A 21,204-nucleotide genomic window follows, 5' to 3' on the forward strand; every position below is an offset into this window, starting at 1 on the left:
TGCCTCTTCTTTCAGGAGAGGACTTGAGTGCAGGTGCACACGCTCGCTGCACACGGACGGCACGTGGCCCCCTTCCCCCCACCCTCCCCCACGTCTCAGCAGAGGGCCAGGCCTCAGTGCACTGACCTCCGAGGCCGGGCGATTCTCTGCTGGGGGGGGCGGCCTCGCACCTGTGGGGTGCTCAGCAGCACCCTGGTCTCCACCCGCCAGGGCCAGTAGCGCCCCCTCCCAGGTCGGGATAAGCACGAGATCTCAGGGCGTTGCTGAATCTCTGCTGCGGACCACGTGGCCCCACGGCGGGGACAGGTGCTTGGACCGCCAATGTCCCGCGACGTCCTCACCTGCACCAGGCTTCCCGAGTGTGCCCTGAGGGCTCCCACACTAAGACGCTCTGTGAACACGTCTCCCCGGGTCCAGATGCTCGGGAGCCTTCTGCTGCACGGCACGCCCACCCCGCTGGGCGGATAACGGGCAGCGAAGGGCTCTGCGCAGCCTCAAGGAAACGTGGTACAAGGGGCGTTTCTCTAAGCCTTTGACTCCAGAGCCCTTCCCTCCGAACACCCAGAACATCTCCCATAAAACCTCGCACAAAACAGACAGATGGAGAGATAGGATGCAGGGCGCCCGCTAAAAACTTACTAATTGGATGATATGGAAAAATGAACATCTCACGTTAAATTCTATCCTGCCCCTTTTACTTTTTATGCTTCTTCCATTTTTCACATTTAATTCTTAAGACTGTCTCATACACTAAGAATACATTTCTTTTTCTCCTTTACTTTTTAGTGAGCACCAGCTGAAATCTGGTATAAGGAGACCCGGGGGCTCACGCTTCCAGCCTAGGGTGGGCGTCCAGGCGCAGAGCGGGACCTTCCACCCCTGCCCCCTGTACCTGCATCACCCTGGGCCTCCCCAAGACTTTGGGAGAATTGTTGAATCCGCTGTCCTACTCCACCCCCAGGGACGGTCTCCAGCCAGCACACCCACACCGCAGCCCAGGGCACGCGGGAACTGCTGCCTGCCGGGCGGGGAGGGCCTCGCAAACCCCTGGAGCAAAGCACCCCACTGCCGTCGCCTCTCTCGCTGCCCGGAGCAGCCCCAGGAAGCCACCGGGAGGACCGAGGGGCCGCATGGAGTCCAAGCTGCGTCCCCCGGCTTTAGTTCTCCCGAAGGAAGAGACAGGAGCAGCCGAGCACACCTGCAAATCCCACAAAGGAATCAACGCTGTGGGGAGAGGGAGACCGTCTCAAGCCTCATTTCACCTTGGACGGTGAGAAAATTAAAGTCCAACATCACAACTGACTGGGGTCCCCAAGATTTGAAAGGAAGAAGACGATTTCACAGGCATGGGATCGAGAGTTCCATTATTCCAGTTAAATTAATTTTGGTTTTTGGATTGGCCACTTCAAAGGAAAACCGATCACTTGAAGATTAGACAATTTTCTTTGTTTACTCTCTTGGGTTTTCCCTATTAGTTGAAGTTTTAAAAGAACGGACTTTGTGAACTAAACTTTTCTTGACGTACACGAAGGTGAATCATTTCAACTACTGGTTTTTGGTTTAGTCCCTTTTCGTTGGGTGATACAACAGGCCAGGGTGGGCCGGTGGCCGCTCTCTGGAAGATGCACACACTCTGCGCCCGGGTGGCAGGTGGGCAGGTGCCCTGGACTCCCCAACGGCAGGTCGGGTCCGGCCAGTCAGCGTGACCCCTGCTGGCCTGGGGGGCGGAGGTGGGGGGCGGAGCCCACGGGAAGCAACCACGCACCAGAAAGTGGACCCGAGCAATGGTATGTTTGAATCCTCTCGTGCACACTGAATAACAAGTTTATGAATGTTGACCCCTTAACACCATCAGCCGCCCCCCGGTAACGTCACATCTTCCCACTGAACGTACAGATCCAGCCGCTGCGTTGGGGCTGCTGCCCGAGGAGGGAGGCGCGGACACATTTTCTGGGTCCCTGCTAGCAGGCTCACACATCCGAGACAGCGAGTAGGGGGAGACCAGTAATACTGCATTGCTTTAATGAGGCTTTTTGGAAAGTTTAAAGCTTTTAATAAGCCCATAATTACTTAACATTTCTGATTAATATGTTTCAGCTCTTCGGCAAGTTGATCTAATTTTAATGACATAATGAGCTATAAATCACATGCAAAATTATATCTTAAACAGTATTAAGCAGCTGGCTTTGACTGGCAAAATCGAAGGATTCCAAAACTGGAGGACTGTGGACTTCCTTTATAGGACAGAGCAGAGTTCGGGGAACGGGTTCTATTTATTTACCCTTTGAGTAGCAACCCCCCACCTTCTCGGCTGTGCGAGCGCCACAATTTATAGACAGAAAGCACTAAATTATCCTCAACACAAAGGATGGGGGCCTTGGGGAGAACAAAGCCTTCCCAGCCGGGCCTGAACCACAAGCTCAGAACACTCACGAGGCCGTCAAGCTGCAGGGGACACGGTGGACGCAGGCCCAGGGAAGGCTCGGCCACCTGTCACGCAGCCCTGGTTGGTGCCAAGGACACGGTTCTGTGCGTCCGGTGGCACAACTCACAGCAGGCGATCTGCTCTGCAGACCCCGACGACCCCAGGAGCTCCGGGAAGGCAGCTCCTGGCTCTGACTCCCCCCTGCTGGACACCCCAGCTCATCATCAGAAATTAGCCGCTTCCTTGCGCAGCCTGAGAGGCACAGATGATTCACAGAGATCTTCTCTTACTGCTACATGTGACAGAATACTCTCAAAAATTGCTTTGAAAAACAGTGAGCTGCAGTTGAGACAAGTGAAGGGCCTTACGCAGACCCCCACTCTGCTCTTCACAGCGGCCGCCGTGGCTCTCCGCGGACACCATTACTCACGTGAGAACCGGGGGTCGCCCTTGGACACCTGTCTGCTTCCCACGCCCTGGATCCGGCCTGAACCCGCTGGCTCTCAGGCCCACCTGCAGCTCTGCTCTGTCAGCCTTGCTCAGGCCGCAGCCTCTCGCAGGGTCGTCGTCCCGGCCTCCTGCCACCGCCCTCGCCCCTCCTCACAGTGACCTCGAAGCCAAGTCGAATTCCACCCCTCTCCATTCAAACCCTCCGTGACTCCCAAGTTCTTTCAAAACGAAAGCCAACATTGCCTGCCCACCTCTCCCTCCTGCGTCCTGGCACGCTGGCCTCCTTGCGGCCCCGCATCCGCCAGGCGCACACACACCCGGGGCCTACGTGTATGCTCTCCTCCGCCCAGGAGGCACCGACACTAAAGGCGATCCTACAGTGTCTACGAGGTTTTCACAGGGAGGGTGTGGGAGCTGGAGGCGTTGAGGTCAGGACAGGAGGCCGAGCTCACAGTGAGTGTGCGCAGGTCCCCAGGGAGCGAGGAGGCCAGCTGACGGTGGGCTGCTGACCGGGGCCACGTGAGGAGGAGGGAGAGAGGCAGGGCATTCGTTCCAGAAGCGGGGGTGCTAGGAAATCCCTGGATCAGAGCAGCAGGAACGTGGCAGGATAGCACGCATTGCTTACTCTGGGGTTTCCCGACCCTTCTGGCAGCTTTGCAGGGTACCAGTCAGAGCTGGAACCAGATGTGCATAAACCTCATGGTTGGCCCAGCAAAGGCACGGTGGCTACCAGCATCCTTTGTGCTATTAAATATCCTACGTTATGACTACGGTTACGTGCATTTGGTACATTCATTCACTGCATCGATCAGCTGGCTCTAAAAATAGCATCAAACACTTCTAAGCTGACACCGAAACTCAATCAGGACTTGGAGCTAAGCAGCAGGCACTCGGACATCTTAAAACAGGATGGCTTCTTAAAATCTGAGAATATAAACACGCAACTTACTTGTGAGACCCAATCCCAGAAGGAAGGGCTTTAATCCTATTATGGCGGAGGTCCAGCCAGGTGAGCTTTGGCAGTAGCTGGAAGAAATCTTTAGGAATCTCGCAGAGGGCATTTCTTTGAAGATGCAATTGCTTCCAGGGAAAAGGAAAGAGAACGTCTCGTCAACTAACTACATTTTAAAACACGATACGTCCTAAAGCGCTTCCAGAACCACAGGCTTTTGCCCTCATGCGTAGCAAGTGAGAAGAGAACCCGCGACATCTTGGCCTTGGATAGCTGAAGCCACAGACGAGGGGCAGAAAGGAAAGCTCCGGGGCTGGAGAGTGACCCCCGGCTGACGGCTCAGCCACCAGCACGCACACACCAGCTTTCTCTACAAACACGCTTTAACACCAAACCGACTCCCCACGTGTGAAATCCCTGTCCCCCTTCCCGGGCCCCGCTGTTCCCGCCCCTTCCCTAGTGCCCGCACAGCAGCCCGAGGTAACTGGCCAGGGGCAGGCGGCACGAGCCAAGTCTGGTCCCAGGGACTCATCCCAAGCAAAGAGGGAAACTGAGACACACGCACTACGCTTCGGCCTCGGCCCCACCCCGCTGCTCCACGCGCCAAGATGCAGGGGGAGGAGAGGGCCACCCCGCGGCGTAAAAAGGTGCGTGTAAGTCCACAGTCACGGTGCGGCACCATCGTGGGTCATTTCTTTCTTTTTTTTTTTTTTTTTTTTTTGGGTCATTTCTTTCAAGTAGGCTCCATGCCCAGGCGGAGTCCAAGCTGGGGCCTAAGCCGGCAGCTGAGATCACGAGGCCGACGCTCACACGACTAAGTCACACGGGGGCCCCAGTGATGGGTAATTTTAAAAATCTCTCTTAATGCTGCTGTTACATGTTGTACTTGCTTGACTTGTAGGACGTGTGAGCACGGATCCAACACCACCACCACTGGGGCAGCACAGATGTTAAGAGCACTGGCCGGGGAGCCCGACTTTCTGGGTTCAAACCTACTAGATTTGGGAACCTCATTGGCTGTGTGACTTTGAGCAGGTGCCCAAGCCTCTGTGCGCGCCAACGTCCCCACCTGTCACCTGGGCCACGGGACCCACCCGCCCGGTGCACTAAGTGAGCAGCGCCAGGTAGCAGCAGCAGCCAGCCGACTGGGGACCCGGCCGCCCCCACTCCCAGCTCTGCCTCTGATGCCAGCCTCTGAGTCCCCTCACGGGTTGCGGCGGGGGCTTTGCAAGCGCATGGAAAATGAAGTGGCCGGTCACCCCGCGGGCAGGGGGCAGTCTCGGGGACACGGTCTGGTGGTTACGCGGGCACAGTGCATGCGCACCTCGGGGTGAGCCCGCTCTGGCTCCAGGCTTCCGGGGCCTGCTCCCCCTCGGGCCAAGCCGTTGTAGCGCTCAGCTCTGAAACCCCAGATCCTCCTCGACGCCAGAAGACGGAATCTAGAAAGGCAGGGGACACGGCACTGCTCTCTGCAAGGGCTCTTCCAGGACACAGCGAGGCGGCCCCTCCTCTTGGGTCTGGCGGGACGACAGCGTTCCCGTGCCCCGCGACGGCACGTCTCTGGAAGTGCGGCTGGGGGCTCCGGAGACTGCTGCCCCGCCTGCACGCGCCCGTCACCCCTGGAAGGCACAGCGCTGAGCGGCCACCTCGCGCCGGGACTGGCCGCCGTGGTAAGAACGCTGGCAGTCACTGTTTTCTGAGAGGCGCGAACAGGTTCGCTGTTTCTTTATTAAGCCTGAAGAACACTTGGAATTTCCTCCTCCTTCCTTGATGCCCAGAGGCCCCAGAAATCCCATGACCCGTGGGAGTTCTGGATCACAGCTGGGAGCGTCTGCCCTGGGCCGGGGCAGCCCTGACGACCCAGGGGTTCACTCGGAGACGTCGGCGCTCAGCGGAGGAGCAGGAGCAGCGCCGCCCTGGCCGCAAACATGTGACCAGTGCAGTGGGCTCTAGCGAGTGCAGCGCCGCTTAACATCTGCAGCTGCAGCTTTGTGCCAGCGCCCAGAATGTCCGCCAGCACCGTAACGGCGCAGTGTGGCCCGGTGCACGGGGCTGTGCACAGCGGACACTGTGCGTCACGCGGCTTAATTCTCGGAACAGCCCATAAAAATAGTCTCGTGCTCATGTTCCAGGTGAAGACAATGAGGTTCAAGGGAATTAGTGAGTCCTAGGCAGCAGGAGCCCTGCTGGTGAGCACTCTTCCCCGCTCACGTCAACATGGGGCAGACCTCATTCTAGAAATCCCAGGGGATGGGGATCCGTGGGTGGCTGTGCAGTTTAGCACCGCCTTCAGCCCAGAGCGTGACCCCGGGGTCCCGGGATCGAGTCCCACACCCGGCTCCCTGCGGGGAGCCTGCTTCTCCCTCTGCCTGGGTCTCCGCCTCTCTTTCTCTGTCTCTCATGAATAAATAAAATCTTAAAATAAAAAAAAAAAAGAAAAGAAATCCCGGGGGATGAGACGGTACTTGCAGGATGGCAAGGGTGCGGCGAGGCACTGGGCACACGGGAAAGGCAGCGTGTGACATGAGCAAGGCAGGGGTGAGACACAGTTTTTACCTGTTTCAATGCTGCGTGGGGGCTTTTAGAGGGGATGTTTTAAATAGGAGATGACGGTGCTTTCGGCAGTGGTTTCTACCACGGGCTTTTTGGTGCTCAAGACTTTCCCGAGAATAGAGGAGAGACATCGTGGTCTGACTCCACAAGTATTTCCACTGGCTGGGCCCCATAGCGGGATTTCTCATTTTGTGGTGAGCGGCACTGGAGACCCCGACTCAACCCTCTTCTATCTCATTCTAGAACCTGTCTCCTATGTCCGCTCGGCAGAGGCACAAATGCCCTAAGAAATGCCCCACTTACTTTAAGGTTGGGAATTTTAAAGATCTCTCCTAAATGGTGAAGACCACTCTGACTCAAGTCTAAAATCGACGAGGAAGAAAAGATGGGCCCCTTAACACCCTCGTGAACCTCTTTGGAGGGGGACGCGGGCGCGCTCCGAACGTGGCCGGCGCCGCTGTCTGGATCCGCCGCCTCCGGGGGAGCCCGGCTTCCTCCCATGGGTCAGCCAGGACGAAGCAATGCTCCGGGGGCCTGTGCTGTCCTCCTTGGTCTGGAGTCACCTGGAGACAGGGAGGGGAGACACAGCCAGATGCCGCACACATCCTCCCAGGCGGCGCCGGGCAGCTCCGTGGCAGGTGTGCAACCGTGTCACCTGCTTACAAAACCATCATTTTTAATAAACGGTATCATAAATTTGACAAATATTTAAGTTGGAAGGAAGGAAGCACGCTGGAAGCCAAGAAGGTTCTGACTGAATGTTATGCTCCTCACCCTGTACCCGGAGTTCCAAGATTTAACTCCTGGGAAACACAATGATGCAAAATAAGCATGGCTACTCTAGGGATAAAAACAGATCGTTTCAAAGTCTGTAAACCAACATATCCCTTCCGTGACCGGTGAGTGGACGGGCTGAGTTCGCACGGTCGATTCCCACTGCGGTTGCCGCTCTCGGCACTAGTGTTGGTGGCCCGAATCCCGCCGGCTCTGCCAAGTGGCTCAGAGCGCGGCACCGGGGCAGGGGAGCAGCGAGCTGGGCGCTGGGAAGCATCTGCCCAAGCGGAATCCTGGCTTTCACTTAACACCGTGAGAGCAGTTCAAGACCCGCTGCTCGCCCAGGGCTCTTCCGGGGGCCCAGGCCTGGGTAACTTCCAAACGTGGATCCAGCAAGAGCCATGCAGCTGGGGTGCTCCTGACCTCACCGCGTCCCCAGCACAACCCACTCGGCCCAGGTGTGGGCACGGGCACTTCCTTCCCCTTCTGGGGCTGAGGACCACCCACAGGTGTGACCCCCGGACACCCGCGGGACACCCGCGGGCCCCTCTCGCTGGGTCCCTTCCTGTGAACCCTGTGAAGGGCAGGAGGGGCGGCAACCTCCCACACCCCTCCCGTCAGGGGGAGAAATCTCAGAACCCAGAGTGGAACAACAGGACCTAAGCTAGTGGAGCTGGCCCCTCGCCGGTGGAGGCTGCGCCTTGTGTCCCCCCACCGCCTTCCTTCTGCTGCCCGCCCAAAGGGGGGCTGCGCCCTCCCAGCCCGCACCCCTGCCCACACCTGCACCCCCCACCCTCCCGCCCCTGCACCCCTGCTCACTCCTGCACCCCTGCCCACACCTGTGCCCCCCACCCTCCCGGCCCTGCACCCCTGCTCACTCCTGCACTCCCACCCTCCGGTCCCGCACCTCACCCTCGCTCACTCCTGTGGCCTGCACCCCCCCTGCACCCCGCTCACTCCTGCGCCCCCGGCCCTCCCGGCCCGCACCCCTGCTCACTCCTGCACCCCTGCCCACACCTGTGCCCCCCACCCTCCCGGCCCTGCACCCCTGCTCACTCCTGCACTCCCACCCTCCGGTCCCGCACCTCACCCCCCCTCTCACTCCTGTGGCCCGCACCCCCCCCACCCCGCTCACTCCTGCGCCCTCGGCCCTCCCTGCCCGCACCCCTGCTCACTCCTGCACCCCTGCCCTCCCGGCCCTGCACCCCTGCTCACTCCTGTGCACCCCCCCTCCCGGCCCCTCACCTCTGCTCACTCCTGCACCCCTGCCCTCCCCTCCCGCACTCCCACTCACCCTTGCACCCCCGCCCTCCCAGCCCTGCATCCCTGCTCACTCCTGTGGCCCTCTGCGCTCCTGGCCCTGCACTCCTGCTCACTCCTGCGCCCCCTGCCCTCCGACCCGTGCCCCCGCTCACCCCTGCACCCCCGCACTCCCGACCCCGCGCTCCCGCTCACTGCTGCACCCCTGCCCTCCCGGTCCCACACCCCCACTCACCCCTGCACCCCTGCCCTCCCGACCCCGCGCCCCCGCTCACCCCTGCACCCCCGCCCTCCCGACCCCGCGCCCCCGCTCACCCCTGCACCCCCGCCCTCCCGACCCCGCGCCCCCCGCTCACTCCTGTGCCCCCCGCCCTCCCGACCCCGCGCCCCTGCTCACTGCTGTACCCCTGCCCTCCCGGTCCCACACCCCCACTCACCCCTGCACCCCCGCCCTCCCGATCCCCCGCCCCCACTCACCCCTGCACCCCTGCCCTTCCGACCCCGCGCCCCCGCTCACTCCTGCGCCCCCCCGCGCTCCCGGCCCCGCACCCCGCTCACCCGCGGCGCCCCATTCCGCGAGCACGCCGGCGCACCTCGGACGCAGAGGGGTGCAGCCCAACAATGGCGGCTGCCAGGCCCACGCGGTCGCCATGGAGACGCGCGTACGGGGTCCCGGAGGCGCCAAGCCGGCCGAGCGCACGGAGAGTGAGGAGCGCGTGCGCGCGGAGTCCCAGCCGGGCCCGGGCCAGTCGGTGCCGCCCGCGGGGACACGTGCGTCTTGGTTCCGAGAGACGAGCGTGCGGGGAAGGCGCGCTGCGCGGAGGGACCCGATCTCTGGTCCCACGGACACCGCCCCGGGCAGCGTCGTCCCGGAGCCCGCCGGGTGGCCCCTGGGCTCCTCGGCCACAGGCTGCCAGACCCCGGAGCCCAGAGGGCAGCCGCGGGCCCGGGACCGCCGGGAAGGAGGGGGCGCGCACCAGGCCGCCCGGGCTCGGGGAGCGGCCCTCGGGGAGCTGCTGCGGGGATGGGGGCTGCTGCGGCTGCGGGTGTGCAGGGCGGGGGCCCCGGGGGCTGCTGCGGGGATGGGGGCTGCTGCAGCTGCGTGTGTGCAGGGCGAGGGCCCCGGGGGCTGCTGCAGGGATGGGGGCTGCTGCAGCTGCGGGTGTGCAGGGCGGGGGCCCCGGGGGCTGCTGCGGGGATGGGGGCTGCTGCAGCTGCGGGTGTGCAGGGCGGGGGCCCCGGGGGCTGCTGCGGGGATGGGGGCTGCTGCAGCTGCGTGTGTGCAGGGCGAGGGCCCCGGGGGCTGCTGCAGGGATGGGGGCTGCTGCAGCTGCGGGTGTGCAGGGCGGGGGCCCCGGGGGCTGCTGCGGGGATGGGGGCTGCTGCAGCTGCGGGTGTGCAGGGCGAGGGCCCCGGGAGCGGCTGCGGGGATGGGGGCTGCTGCAGCTGCGGGTGTGCAGGGCGGGGGCCCGGGGGGCTGCTGCGGGGATGGGGGCTGCTGCAGCTGCGGGTGTGCAGGGCGGGAGCCCCGGGGGCTGCTGCGGGGATGGGGGCTGCTGCAGCTGCAGGTGTGCAGGGCGGGGGCCCCGGGGGCTGCTGCGGGGATGGGGGCTGCTGCAGCTGCGGGTGTGCAGGGCGAGGGCCCCGGGAGCTGCTGCGGGGATGGGGGCTGCTGCAGCTGCGGGTGTGCAGGGCGGGGCCCCCGGGAGCTGCTGCGGGGATGGGGGCTGCTGCAGCTGCGGGTGTGCAGGGCGGGGGCCCCGGGGGCTGCTGCGGGGATGGGGGCTGCTGCAGCTGCGGGTGTGCAGGGTGGCCCGGGGAGCTGCTGGGGGGATGAGGGCTGCTGCGGCTGCGGGTGTGCAGGGCGAGGGCCCCGGGAGCTGCTGCGGGGATGGGGGCTGCTGCGGCTGCGGGTGTGCAGGGCGGGGCCCCCGGGAGCTGCTGCGGGGATGGGGGCTGCTGCAGCTGCGGGTGTGCAGGGCGAGGGCCCCGGGGGCTGCTGCGGGGATGGGGGCTGCTGCAGCTGCGGGTGTGCAGGGCGGGGGCCCCGGGGGCTGCTGCGGGGATGGGGGCTGCTGCAGCTGCGGGTGTGCAGGGTGGCCCGGGGAGCTGCTGGGGGGATGAGGGCTGCTGCGGCTGCGGGTGTGCAGGGCTTCGGCCTGGGGAGCTGCAGGGCAAGGGGGACCTGGAGGCAAGAGGGAGCCTGCAAGGACAGACTGTGGGGGCGGGGGGGGGGTGTTGGGGGGGGGGTCTCCTGCAAACAGGCTGGCTCCACGCTGCCCTGCCCGGGGCTGGAGAGGCTAACAGGCCCGGAGGGAGAGACAAACGTGGAGCAGCTGCACACCTGCCCCCTCACCCGTGAGTGAGCTGCAGCCACGCGGGGGGCTCCACCGTCACCTTCCAGGTGTGAAAACGGTGGCAGCTACTTCACTCGCCCCCACCTCCCCCCACACCACATCTCACCCAAGGTGCCTCTGTGGCCCAGTTAGGAAGCCCTGTAGGGAAGGGTGGTGGGGCGCGGGCAGGCAGCAGTACAGTCCAGCGGGCATCACGGGTGGGCACCGTACCTGGAAGCAGGCTGGCCTGAGAAGTCACTGGGCGGGCTGCCCGGTACCCACTCCTTTACACACATCCTCAGATAAGGTCCACCTTGTGAAAGATCACTCGGGTTCTGCGATGGAGGCGGCACATTCGGTCACCGTGACCACCCCTTCCACGCACAAGAGAGTGAAGCCTTCTCCGAAGGTGAACTTTTCCCCAATGAGCATCTTTCTATTTGGAGGAGGCAGCGGAAAGCTCAGCTGCGGCGCAAAGCTCCCGACAGACCAAAGACTAAAGAAGTAGTTATTTTGCGACCACGCAGAGGGGAGGGTCTAGTAAGCACCCAGACTTGGGGTGGGCTCCCAAAGGCTGGACTCTGGGAAGAGCAAACTGGAACAGCAGCAAACCTTGTGCGGCCTGAAGCTCCGCTTCAGATCTCAGCAGCCCCTGACTGCAAGGTGACCTGGGGGGCTGCGCCCGGCTCCCTGCTGGAAGCAGATGCCAATCCTCTGGCGGGTGGGGGTGTTACCATCTTAGATCTCAAGTTCTCTGCATGGTTTTAAAATGTGTCGTGTGCGTCACACACAAGGCAACGTGAACACATGATCGAGTCCCAGGAAAAATGAGAACAGAAACTGACCCGTGGGCGGTCCAGATATGACGGCAGCAAGCACACACTTTAAAAGAATCAGGTTTGGGGCGCCTGGGGGAGCTCAGCAGTTGAGTGGCTGCCTTTGGCCCAGAGCGTGACCCCAGGGTCCCGGGATCGAGTCCCGCGTCGGGCTCCCTGCATGGAGCCTGCTTCTCCCTCTGCCTGTGTCCCTGCCTCTCTGGGTCTCTGATGGATAAATAAATAAAATCTTTTAAAAAAAATAAACAACAGAAATTTATTTAAAATAATCAGGCTTCACGTGCTCAAGGCAGTGGTGATACTAGAAATCATAGCGAGGAGTCAAATTGGAATTCTGGATCTGAAAAACAACAAAAATTGGTTGGACTGGTTACCAGCAAATTCCTTGGAGCTGAAGAGCGCGTTGGCGCAGTGGGAGGTCGGTCACAAGGCCGTCTCCCTCACACACGGGAGTGTAAAGTGGGCATGGGGGGCTCAGGGACCGAGCCTAAGGCTCTGGGTGGTCTCTGGCCAGCTCAACCCCTGGCCGCCTTGTAAGGGCCGCTCCGCGGAGCAGGGGTGCTGGGACCTCTCCTGCCCTGAGCACTTGTCCGTGTGGTTACAGGTGAGAGTTCACCAGTGAGCGGCTCCCGTGGGTGTGGGATAGAGGAGGACAGCCGACCGCTTCCTGCAGGGCACACAGCAGGGGAGGCGAGGGCTCCAGAGCAGCTTTGCAGGTGGCCCACGGCGGCAGGACAGGCGTAGTGTGGCGGCCACACACCTGCGTGTTGGAAAGAGGAGAAACCAAGAGACACAAGGGGTGACTCTTCTGAAAGGTCTTCATTTTGAGCTCACTCCTGGATGATGCTTAACCGGGAGAGAATTCGGTGCTGGCACGACTCCGGGAGCTGCCGGCGCTGGTGAGAAGTTTGCTGTCCATCCAACTGCCATTTCTGTGAAGATCTGACTTTTCTTTCTGTGTCCTTGACGTCCTCAGGTTTCACTACTCAGACGCCACGTGCGGGTTGCGTCTCATTTCCGCTGCATGTGCCCTTCCTGCCGGGGATCCGCCTTCAACCCTGGGCATTGCAGCCCTTCGGTCCTCACGTGCAGTGCGCTCTGCACCCCGACCTCCGTTCTCGTATTCTGGGTCTCCCGTGAGGGAACAGAGCGAGGCCACCCTGGCTGTTCTCTCCGTGTCTCGGCGTTAACTGCCCTTCCTGGTTGTCCCCTGTGCTCTCCACTGGGCAATCTGGCTGCACTGGTGTCCACTTAGACTTCGCGTCATCTACTGAGTTGGGTTTTTTTTTTTAATGATTTCATTTCTCATTTCTAATTTTCATTTCTCATTTCTAACTAGTTGTCCTAGTTCTTTTTCCTTTTTCCCATTTTTGTTTTATAATCCCTTCTAAGTTTTTGTGGCTATTTTCTCCTTATCCAACATGAGAACCCTAAGCATAGTTATTTTAAGGTTTGCTCTGTTATTTTAATTTTCAGGCTGCTGTATTGTTTTCCTTTCATCTGGGATGAATTCATCCACTGATTGAGGATCTTGTTATCTTTCTTCTCAGAGCAACATGCTTTGGAATTGAGGTTTGCAGGCTCATCATAAGTGGGGGTTTGTCCCGTTTTCTCCCTCTGCTCCCTGACCCCGCCCCGTGTGTCTGGGCTAGCAGGCCCTCCGCTCAGCCTCCTGGGGTCCTGCCGCGGCGATGTGTGTTAGACCGGGTGCTCGGGGCTCCTGAGCAGCCACCCTTGAGAAGTAAAGTTGCGGTCACAGAGCCAGCAGTGCCCAGGTCCCTGCTCCTGGGGAGCCTCAGGAAACTGCTGCAGACGGTGATTGTCCTTCTCAATTTCCTGTCGTACCCACGAGCAGGAGACTTGCCCCGGCTGCGATTCCAGCTGGTGCTCGTGGCTTTGTTCCCCACTTCCTTTGGGCAGCTTTAGACACTTTGCTCCTCAGGGACAGCATTCCTGGCCACCTGCCCGTTTTTGGACCTGGAGCCCTGCAGGCCCGAAGTCTCCGTCCTGCACCCTGTTTCGCGTCTCCCTTCCACTTCTGGTCTGTGGAACTGTTGGAGTTGTTAACATTTTCTTTTCACACTGGCCTGTTGCAGCCGTGGGTGGAGGGAACCGTGGAAGGGCCTGAGAGTGTGAACCGACAGCGGCTTCTTGCCCAGAGGCAGTAAATGTTTTTCACACAAAGGGCAGTAAGAGAGTTTTGCTCTATTTTATCATTTCCTGTTTAATTCCTTGGTACGAAACTGCTGTAAATTATGTTTGATAGATTTCTCCAAAACTGATATACTTCCTCATCAAAAGAAAAGCAGAAGAAATTTTGTTAAGAACTTGAAATATGCTCTATAGAAAGTTAAAAATAAGAATAAGCGTATCTAGGTAAGCTTCACAGATTTCACAATGGCTGGAAATTATTTTTTGGAAGATGTTTGATGTGGTCCTGAGCAGCGGGCCCCGTCTCTGCTCTGCCTGCTGTGCCATTGCTCTAGAACGCAACACTTGACATACATCCTTCTTCCTCAGAAAGAAGTAAGGCCGCAAAGAAAGGTGACCTTGGTTTTCATGGGTGCTGCCGGCCTTCTGAGAGCGCACGCAGCGTGGGCAGAGGGATTGCCTCAGGAGGGCGGGAGGACCACCTCGGGAGGGACTTGGGTGACTCCTGGGTGAGTGCCCCTGGTGAGCCTGGGAGGTGAGCTCACCCTTGAGACGTGGGTACAAGCTGTTTAGCTCCATAGATGGCCTGTGGGTGCCAGGAACCCCCACCCCCACCCCTATGAGTTCAAGCTCTCGGGGACCATCGGGGGGGAGCACAGCAGGGAGAGAGGGCTGGCTCTGCATGGCCTCTCGGGCTCTGCTTCGACCCACCCTTAAGGTTCACGCATCTGCAAGGTCCTCAAAGATCCCAGTCACCCAAAACTCTCATGAGACCAGCAGGACCTTCTGCATCGTTGGAGATAAGGGTTCGAATTCCAATAAAGCAGCAACCCCTACCCCCAGCCCTGCCAGAGGGTCCCTGCCCCCCATCTACCCAAGTCCCTGCCCCCATCTACCCAGGTCCCTGCCCCCATCTACCCAGGTCCCTGCCTCCCTGCCCCCCACCTTCCCAGGTTCCTGCCCCCCATCTTTTCAGGTCCCTGCCTCCCTGCCCCCCCACCTTCCCAGGTCCCTGCCCCCCATCTACCCAGGTCCCTGTCCCCCTATCTTTCTAGGTCCCGGCCCTCCCTTCTCCCCTGTTCCTCTCTGGGGATGAAGCTGCTCCCTCCAGAGATGATAGCCTTTGAGTCACTCTCTTGTCCCCGGTGATGTCCCTCCCTCCCACGAGCCCTCAGTGCAATGAAAACGTGGGCCCTGTGGGACCTTGCCGCCCTGTCGCCTGGGGGCCCCTGGGGTGCCAGCACCGAGGCCAGGCCGGGAGCGGCACGTGGGAGCCCATCACATTGGCGGGAATGAGCGAGTGGAGGTGTGTCTGTGTCTTTCCTGCTGGCGCGTGATTCTGCCTCTGGCGCGCTGTCCCACCCGGGGGGTCCGGTAGGCAGAGCCGGTGCCGCAGCGGCAGGAGATAGACTACGCGGCCCCTCAGAGCTGCCGTGGAGACAGAGGCTCCGGCTGGCACCCGGTGTCCCTGGGGGCGTCTGCCTGGGACGTCTGTCCTCACCCTGTCCTGCGGTTCCCAGCGCTGCCTGGCAGGGCGCGAGGCCCCCGAGGCTGCCCAGCACCCTTACTCCCTCGCAGCCCTGACGACGCCTCCCCGGGTGAGAAGGGCTCGTCCCCATTCCAGCTCTGGGGGAGGGTCGTCTCCTTGTGTCCTGCACCCCTCGGCTCGTGGCCCCCCAGCAGTGGGGCCCTGCCCCTGCTCCTCCCAGCACCCTGGCCCTGCTCCTCCTGTGGGGACCGTGGTGACGCCGGCCCGCTGGGTATCTCAGGGTGGCCTTGCCCTCTCGGCTATTAGCCGCATGTCCGACATCCCTCCTGTCCCATAGACACGTGTTTACAGGGCTGGGAAAGGATGCGCACGTCTGTGGGGCCTGCCGTGCCGGGTCCACGGCAAGCAAACCTCTGGGAACGGAACTCTCTCCACGGGAGAAGGTGCTGTGAGTAGCTGAGGCGGCGGCCACCAGCCTGCGGTCGTGGGTGTCAGCTCCCCATGTCCCCTCAGACAGCCCCATGGTCCACACGGTCAAGTCAGGGATGGAGACAGCAGGCAGCCGGGGCCCATCTCCACACCTGAGCCTGGCTTTGCACCCACACGTGTTCTGGGGGGACATGGGGAGCTGACACCCATGCACCTCCGGGTGCTGCGTGTGTGCGCGGGGGCCTCTCGAGGGCTGCTGGGCACAGGTGGGCCGACAGTCCTACCTGAAGGCCGGTGGTGTCACCGCGGCAGCCCGTCGGGGCGAAGCATATGGAACCTGGTCCAGCGTGGCTGGTGCTGGGCACGGCGGGTCCACAGTCCACCTTCCAGGGGCCACTCGCCCCGCTCCCGAGTAGATCCCCGGCGCTGACGTGCGCAGCCTCACGCCTGGGCTGACTACACCGTCGTATTGCCTGTGTCCCCATGCCGTGGCCTCTGGGCCTCGCTGAGCAGGCAGGGATGCCCCCGGAGCCGTCGAGGACTGGCCCGGGACTGTGCCCTTCGCACGGCGCTAGGAGGCCTGGAGCGTCCCCCACGCGGCGCGCCCTCCGGCAGGCAGCGCCCTGTTCCTCCTGCCCCAGGCCCCGGCCCAGCACCTCCGGAGCCAGAGCCGCAGAGCATCTCGCCCATTCCGTCCTCCGCCTGTTCAGCTGCTCCCCGGAAACCCCAGCACACGCTCTTGTCCGCTTCTCTGCCTGCCTCTTGCCCACCCTGGTGCCCCCGCGGCCTGCGGGCCGAGCTGCCCCCACCTCTCGGGGACCCGGGGCCCAGTGCATGCCCCTGGCCCGTGGCCGTCGCCGCGTCTGCGTGTCCTACCTGCCTCCTCCCAACAGGCCCAGGTTTGCTTCGACACAAGCCCCTCAGCTCCTCTCCTGCAGGCTCCGGGTGGGTGCAGGGCGGGGGGTCGCCTGGCAGGGGCTCGGAGGCTGCTCCTCCCCTGCCACGACCCCTCCTGAGGGCCCGAACCCTGTAGAGGGGCGGCTCCCCACCCTCCGGGCACACTCAGCGGCAGGCAGCCCTGGGTGCTGAGCTGGGGTGGGGGGGTGAGGCCTGGGGGGCGAGGGCCGGGGCGCCCCTGCCCCAGTGAGCGCAGACCAGGACGCCCAGGGCAGCCCCACCACGGAGAGCTATCGGGAGCAGAGGGGCCGCCGGGCAGAGCCAGAGGAACCCCGGCCTGGGCCACACGTTCCAGATGAGCTCCTAGGAATTGGGGCGAAAGCAAGGAGATGGGCAATGAGAGGGCACATGCATGAACACGACACGATCAGCCCAGGGGCCTCACGACTCAAGTCAGAGAAGAGGCGAATCAGAAGGGGAGTGACCATCTATGGGGCGATCTTTCCGGAGCTGAGGGATGCATTCGTTGCACAGAAGGCTCCCATGGGGACAGCGTGTGATGCTCGAGAGCCTTCAAGGAGCAGAGTCTACATGACTCGAGAGAGGGAAGCAGACGGACAGATAGACGCCAACCCACGTGGACCCAAGACCCCGCGCGCCGTCCAGCGAGGCTCCAGGGGGAGCCACCAAGACAATCCGGGGGGCAGGGGGAGTGTCCAAGGAGACAGCAAAGGGCCCCCAGGGCCGGCGGGACAAGGACTGTGGAGAAGGACGTCGGTCATTTCCAGTGGGGCCGAGAGATGCCCGTGGCGCCTGCGTGGCCGCGGTGGCACCTGCAGGCTGCTGCGAGGGTGGGGAGAGTTGCCACGAGGTTCAGGGAAAACCGAGCAACCGAAGAGGTCGTGACTTATTTCAGGAAGGACAAAAAGTAGGGAAGGACACAGGCCGCACAGAGCTGCACCCCACGAGCTGCGCAGTTTTCTGCTATGTGTTGTGAGAGTTTATTCTACGGGCATTCTTAGAGGAAAATACGGGTGAATTTTATTTTGTCTTTAGGCTAAAAAGGATCTCTGAAATGAAATATAGAAGCACTAACCCCCCAAACAGATGATGATAAATGCACTACGTTACAAGTGCTCTCGCTTATTGAAAAGACGCCATAAGGAAAATTAAAAGTTGAGCCAAAAGCGAGAGAAGATATTGGCAATTCTTATTTCCAGTAGATTAGTATGCAGAATACATAAAGAACTCCTATAATTCCATTAAAAAAATATAAACAATAGGTTTATTTAGATTAATAGGTAAAAGATAGGAAGCAGCAATGCAGAGTAAGGGAAAACAAACGGGTGACAAAGATGTAAAAAATGCTCCCTGCAGCCACCGAGCAGGGAAACCATTTTATCCTAACGGAGGCAGCATTCAGTTGGCAGAGGAGACGTCTGGAGCGTGTGCATTGGTGAGTCCCAGTCCTAGTGCTGTCGGGCGTGCGTCCACGCGTTGGGAGAACCTCCGCAAGCATCTGCGCCCCAGGTGAGTCCACCTGCAGTGACCCCACCGCCTGCCTGGAGGCTTCAGGGAAACAAATGGAAGCACGTGGGGTCACTTGTTCCTCAAGGCAGCTCCCCGGCCCCCATTTCAGCAAAGCCTGGAAAGGACCCAAGCCCAGGACAAGGGACAGCCGTGAAATGAACAGCCGCGTCTTGCAACAGCAGGGATGACTCGCAGGAGATCTCACGCGGTAGGAGACGTTCCTCATACGAGTGACACCAGATGACGCAGCGGGAACAGGATTGAGATGCTAAGAAGGAGGAAAGTGAGGGATGGGTTGGCCCATGGTCCGGGCTGGGGGACGCAGGAGACGGGGGTGTCACGGGCAGAGTAGCAGCTCCTCGAAATTCCCAGTGTCGCCCTGACCCCAGTGCCCTGAGGGTGACAGGATCTAGGATGGATCTTTGAAGAGGATGAAGGCCACACGAGACTGGAGACCGTCCCCTGGGAGTGAGGACCCGGTTCACACCCACTCTGGGCCACCTCCCCCTTCTGGGCGCATCTAAGGGGAGCCTAATAAGGTGAGACCCGCGGCCACGGTGAGACTCTGAGACAGAAGCCATTTCTCCACCGGGGCCTCTCTGGGGCCTGGAAGCAGCAAGCGCCGGCGCTGAGGGGCTTCCGCCAGTAACGGGGCCGCCGCTGGCCCCCGGCCCAGGTGTGACGTCCGCAGGCACGGAGCTGCTCTGCTCCAGCTCGCAGGAGGCTGGGCCATGTCACCACGACCCTTGCCTGCGTCGCCGGCAGGTGCACGGGGTTGGGCCAGGTCTGACCAGGCTCGGCTGAAGGGCCTGGCGCTTCCCGCCCTGCGGAGGCTGGCCCGCAACCCCGGCCTTGGAGACGACAGTGCGGCCTCTCCCGGCAGGTGACGATGGCAGGCATCCGGTTTGGGTGAGCCACGGCCCCCGTGCCAGCTAGCGCTGGGCGCCCCAAGCGGGGCAGGCGGCTTCCCCCTGACCCCCCGGACGGCGCCTTCCCAGCACCTGGGGAAGCCTGGTGTCCGCTGCAAAGCTTGCGTCGGCTCCGTAGCTTCGGTACCACATGCAGGGCCAGGGCGCTAACGAGCCCGCGTCCACGCAGACACACGACTTCTCAAAACCCCAAAGAGAAAGGAGTTTCATGGGAGCCCAAGTTGCTACGCGTCTTCACGAGGAGAGCGTGCTCGGGAGGGGCCGTCTGGGGCAGAGTTGTGCTGTTTGTACGCGGAGTCACAGAGCACCACGACCAAGGTCGTTCCAGGAAGTGACAGACTTTATCCTCTGCCTCTAGTGCGTGTGGAGCTGTAGGACTTTATCGTACGGGAACCCTGTGGGTCTGGAATGCTCCTTTGGGGGCGTGTTTTAACGCAGCAGATGTACCCGGTGCTGGGCCAGGAACAGCCGGGCTCTGAGGCTTGGCGAGGCCCTGTGACCTTGGCAAGTGTCAAGGACGGCTTCCCTGGGAGCCCAGGGGCAGGGCCCCGAGCACGAAGAGTGGAAAATGGCCTCTGTTGCATCACCTGATTTGAAGAGAGGATCGAGGACAGTGCGGAAAAGTGGCCCTTGAGCCTGAAGAGTTCAGGGGCGTTTAGTACAGAACGGCATCAGCAGTTGAGGGAGGGGGAAGGATTCTCCCCGTGTGGTCTTCCCCGCGTGGTCCTCCCCACGTGAGCCTCCCCCTTGTCGTCCCCCCTGTGTGGTCCTCCCCGCAGTCCTCATCCTCGAGAAGCCGCTGGGGCACGTCCTGAGGTTTTGCTGCAGGTGGTCCTGGATACCCCCGAGAGGACAGTGGGGGTGGGGGATGGCTTGTGTCCCAGCATCTGTGTGGGGACGCAGACTGGCCTGGCCCCCTGCAGCCCCGCTGGGCGACGCCACCAGCTCCCGGCTCAGGGGGGAAACGCGGGCCGGCGGTGATGGCCGCTCATCCACCTGCCCCAGAGTGACGTTCCCGCAGGAAAAGGTGACATGGCCAGATGCAGAGATCTCTGAATCCCACGTGCACCCGAGAAACGAGACATGGACGTGTGAGTTTAGGCCAGGGTCTGCCTGTGGGTGGGCAGTGCAGGACGGAGTGGTGGGATGGGGTGAGCCCCCCCCCCCCCGCCGACAAGCCCGGGTGACATCGCGTGGGGCCCGTTGGCAGGAATTCCTGGGAGTTACACGGGCTGTGCCTGTGGGGAGGCCGCGCTCGCCACCTCACCTCCACGTGTCTGGGACCCGGCCCGCGTGAAGATGGGTGTGAGCAGCGGCCGGACCCCAGCCGCCAGGTGGAGGGTGAGTGCAGCCCCGTGGAGGACGCCACCTCGGGCTCTCCTCTTGTTACTGGGCGCCGGGTCGGTCACAGTAACTAGACAGACGTAATTCAGGGCGATCTAACTCAGAGCTAATTGTTTTTGTTTTTGTTTTTTTTTTATTAAAGATTCTTTTTTAAAGATATTTATTTATTTATTTATTTATTTATTTATTTATTTATTTATTTATTTATGAGAGACACAGAGAGAGAGAGAGAGAGAGAGAGAGAGAGAGGCAGAGACACAGGCAGAGGGAGAAGCAGGCTCTGTGCAGGGAGCCCGACATGGGACTTGATCCCAGGACTCCAGGATCACGCCTTGAGCCGAAGGGGGCACTAAACCCCTGAGCCACCCGGGAAGCCCCAGAGCTAATTGTTTAAAGGGGTTTTTTCTAAAGCAGAAATAGAAAAAGACAGGTGAATAGAGTGCCCCTTGCCTCCTAACAAGACGGTCCCAAAGCCATTTCTGCCACCTGGGGGTGCTCCCCTGGTGACACCCTGGGGGTTCCAGATGAGGAACTCCAGGTCAGGGCGGTTAGGGACGTGCCGGGGCCACGCAGCTCTCGGCGAGGGAGCTGGGCTTCGTCTCCTGATCGTCAGTCACCAAAGTGCTGAGGTCCCGACAACACAGGCCATTTTTAAAACGTGGAAAAGGAAAGGACAAGGACTGTATCCAGTCGCGGAGGACGAGGATACGCAAAGGCACCAGCAGGTGCCACGGAGCACGGCGCCCGGCTCTCCCGCAGCCCGTAACCCGACCGCCGGACCACGGGACGCCCCCACGCTGTGTGCAGCTGCATCATGTCATGGGCTGGCTCTGTCTCAGGCCCTCCCAG

The 21,204-nt window shown here is 61.3% G+C and overlaps 1 protein-coding gene across 7 annotated transcripts in view; it reads right to left on the reverse strand.

The window, feature by feature from the left end:
- Positions 1 to 9,090, reverse strand: part of LRRC27 (leucine rich repeat containing 27) — a 35,578-nt gene extending 26,488 nt beyond the window's left edge. For 2 of the 7 annotated variants that reach the window (XR_013367636.1, XM_077877133.1), the window contains exons 1-3: positions 8,973 to 9,079; positions 6,684 to 6,943; positions 3,825 to 3,955 (exon numbers count right to left, since the gene is read on the reverse strand). Coding sequence is in view for 3 of the 7 variants with exons in the window: in XM_077877133.1 (XP_077733259.1) it covers positions 3,825 to 3,955; positions 6,684 to 6,881 (329 nt within the window). In the remaining 4 variants the exon portion in view is untranslated. Of the gene's footprint in view, positions 1 to 3,824; positions 3,956 to 5,151; positions 5,267 to 6,683; positions 6,944 to 8,972 lie in introns of those variants that run through there. The other 5 variants (XM_077877131.1, XM_077877132.1, XM_077877134.1 and 2 more) reach the window with 5 other exon arrangements.
- Between the last annotated feature and the right edge of the window lie 12,114 nt (positions 9,091 to 21,204).

Source organism: Canis aureus, chromosome 29, assembly GCF_053574225.1.
Source record: "Canis aureus isolate CA01 chromosome 29, VMU_Caureus_v.1.0, whole genome shotgun sequence".
Taxonomy (NCBI): domain Eukaryota; kingdom Metazoa; phylum Chordata; class Mammalia; order Carnivora; family Canidae; genus Canis; species Canis aureus.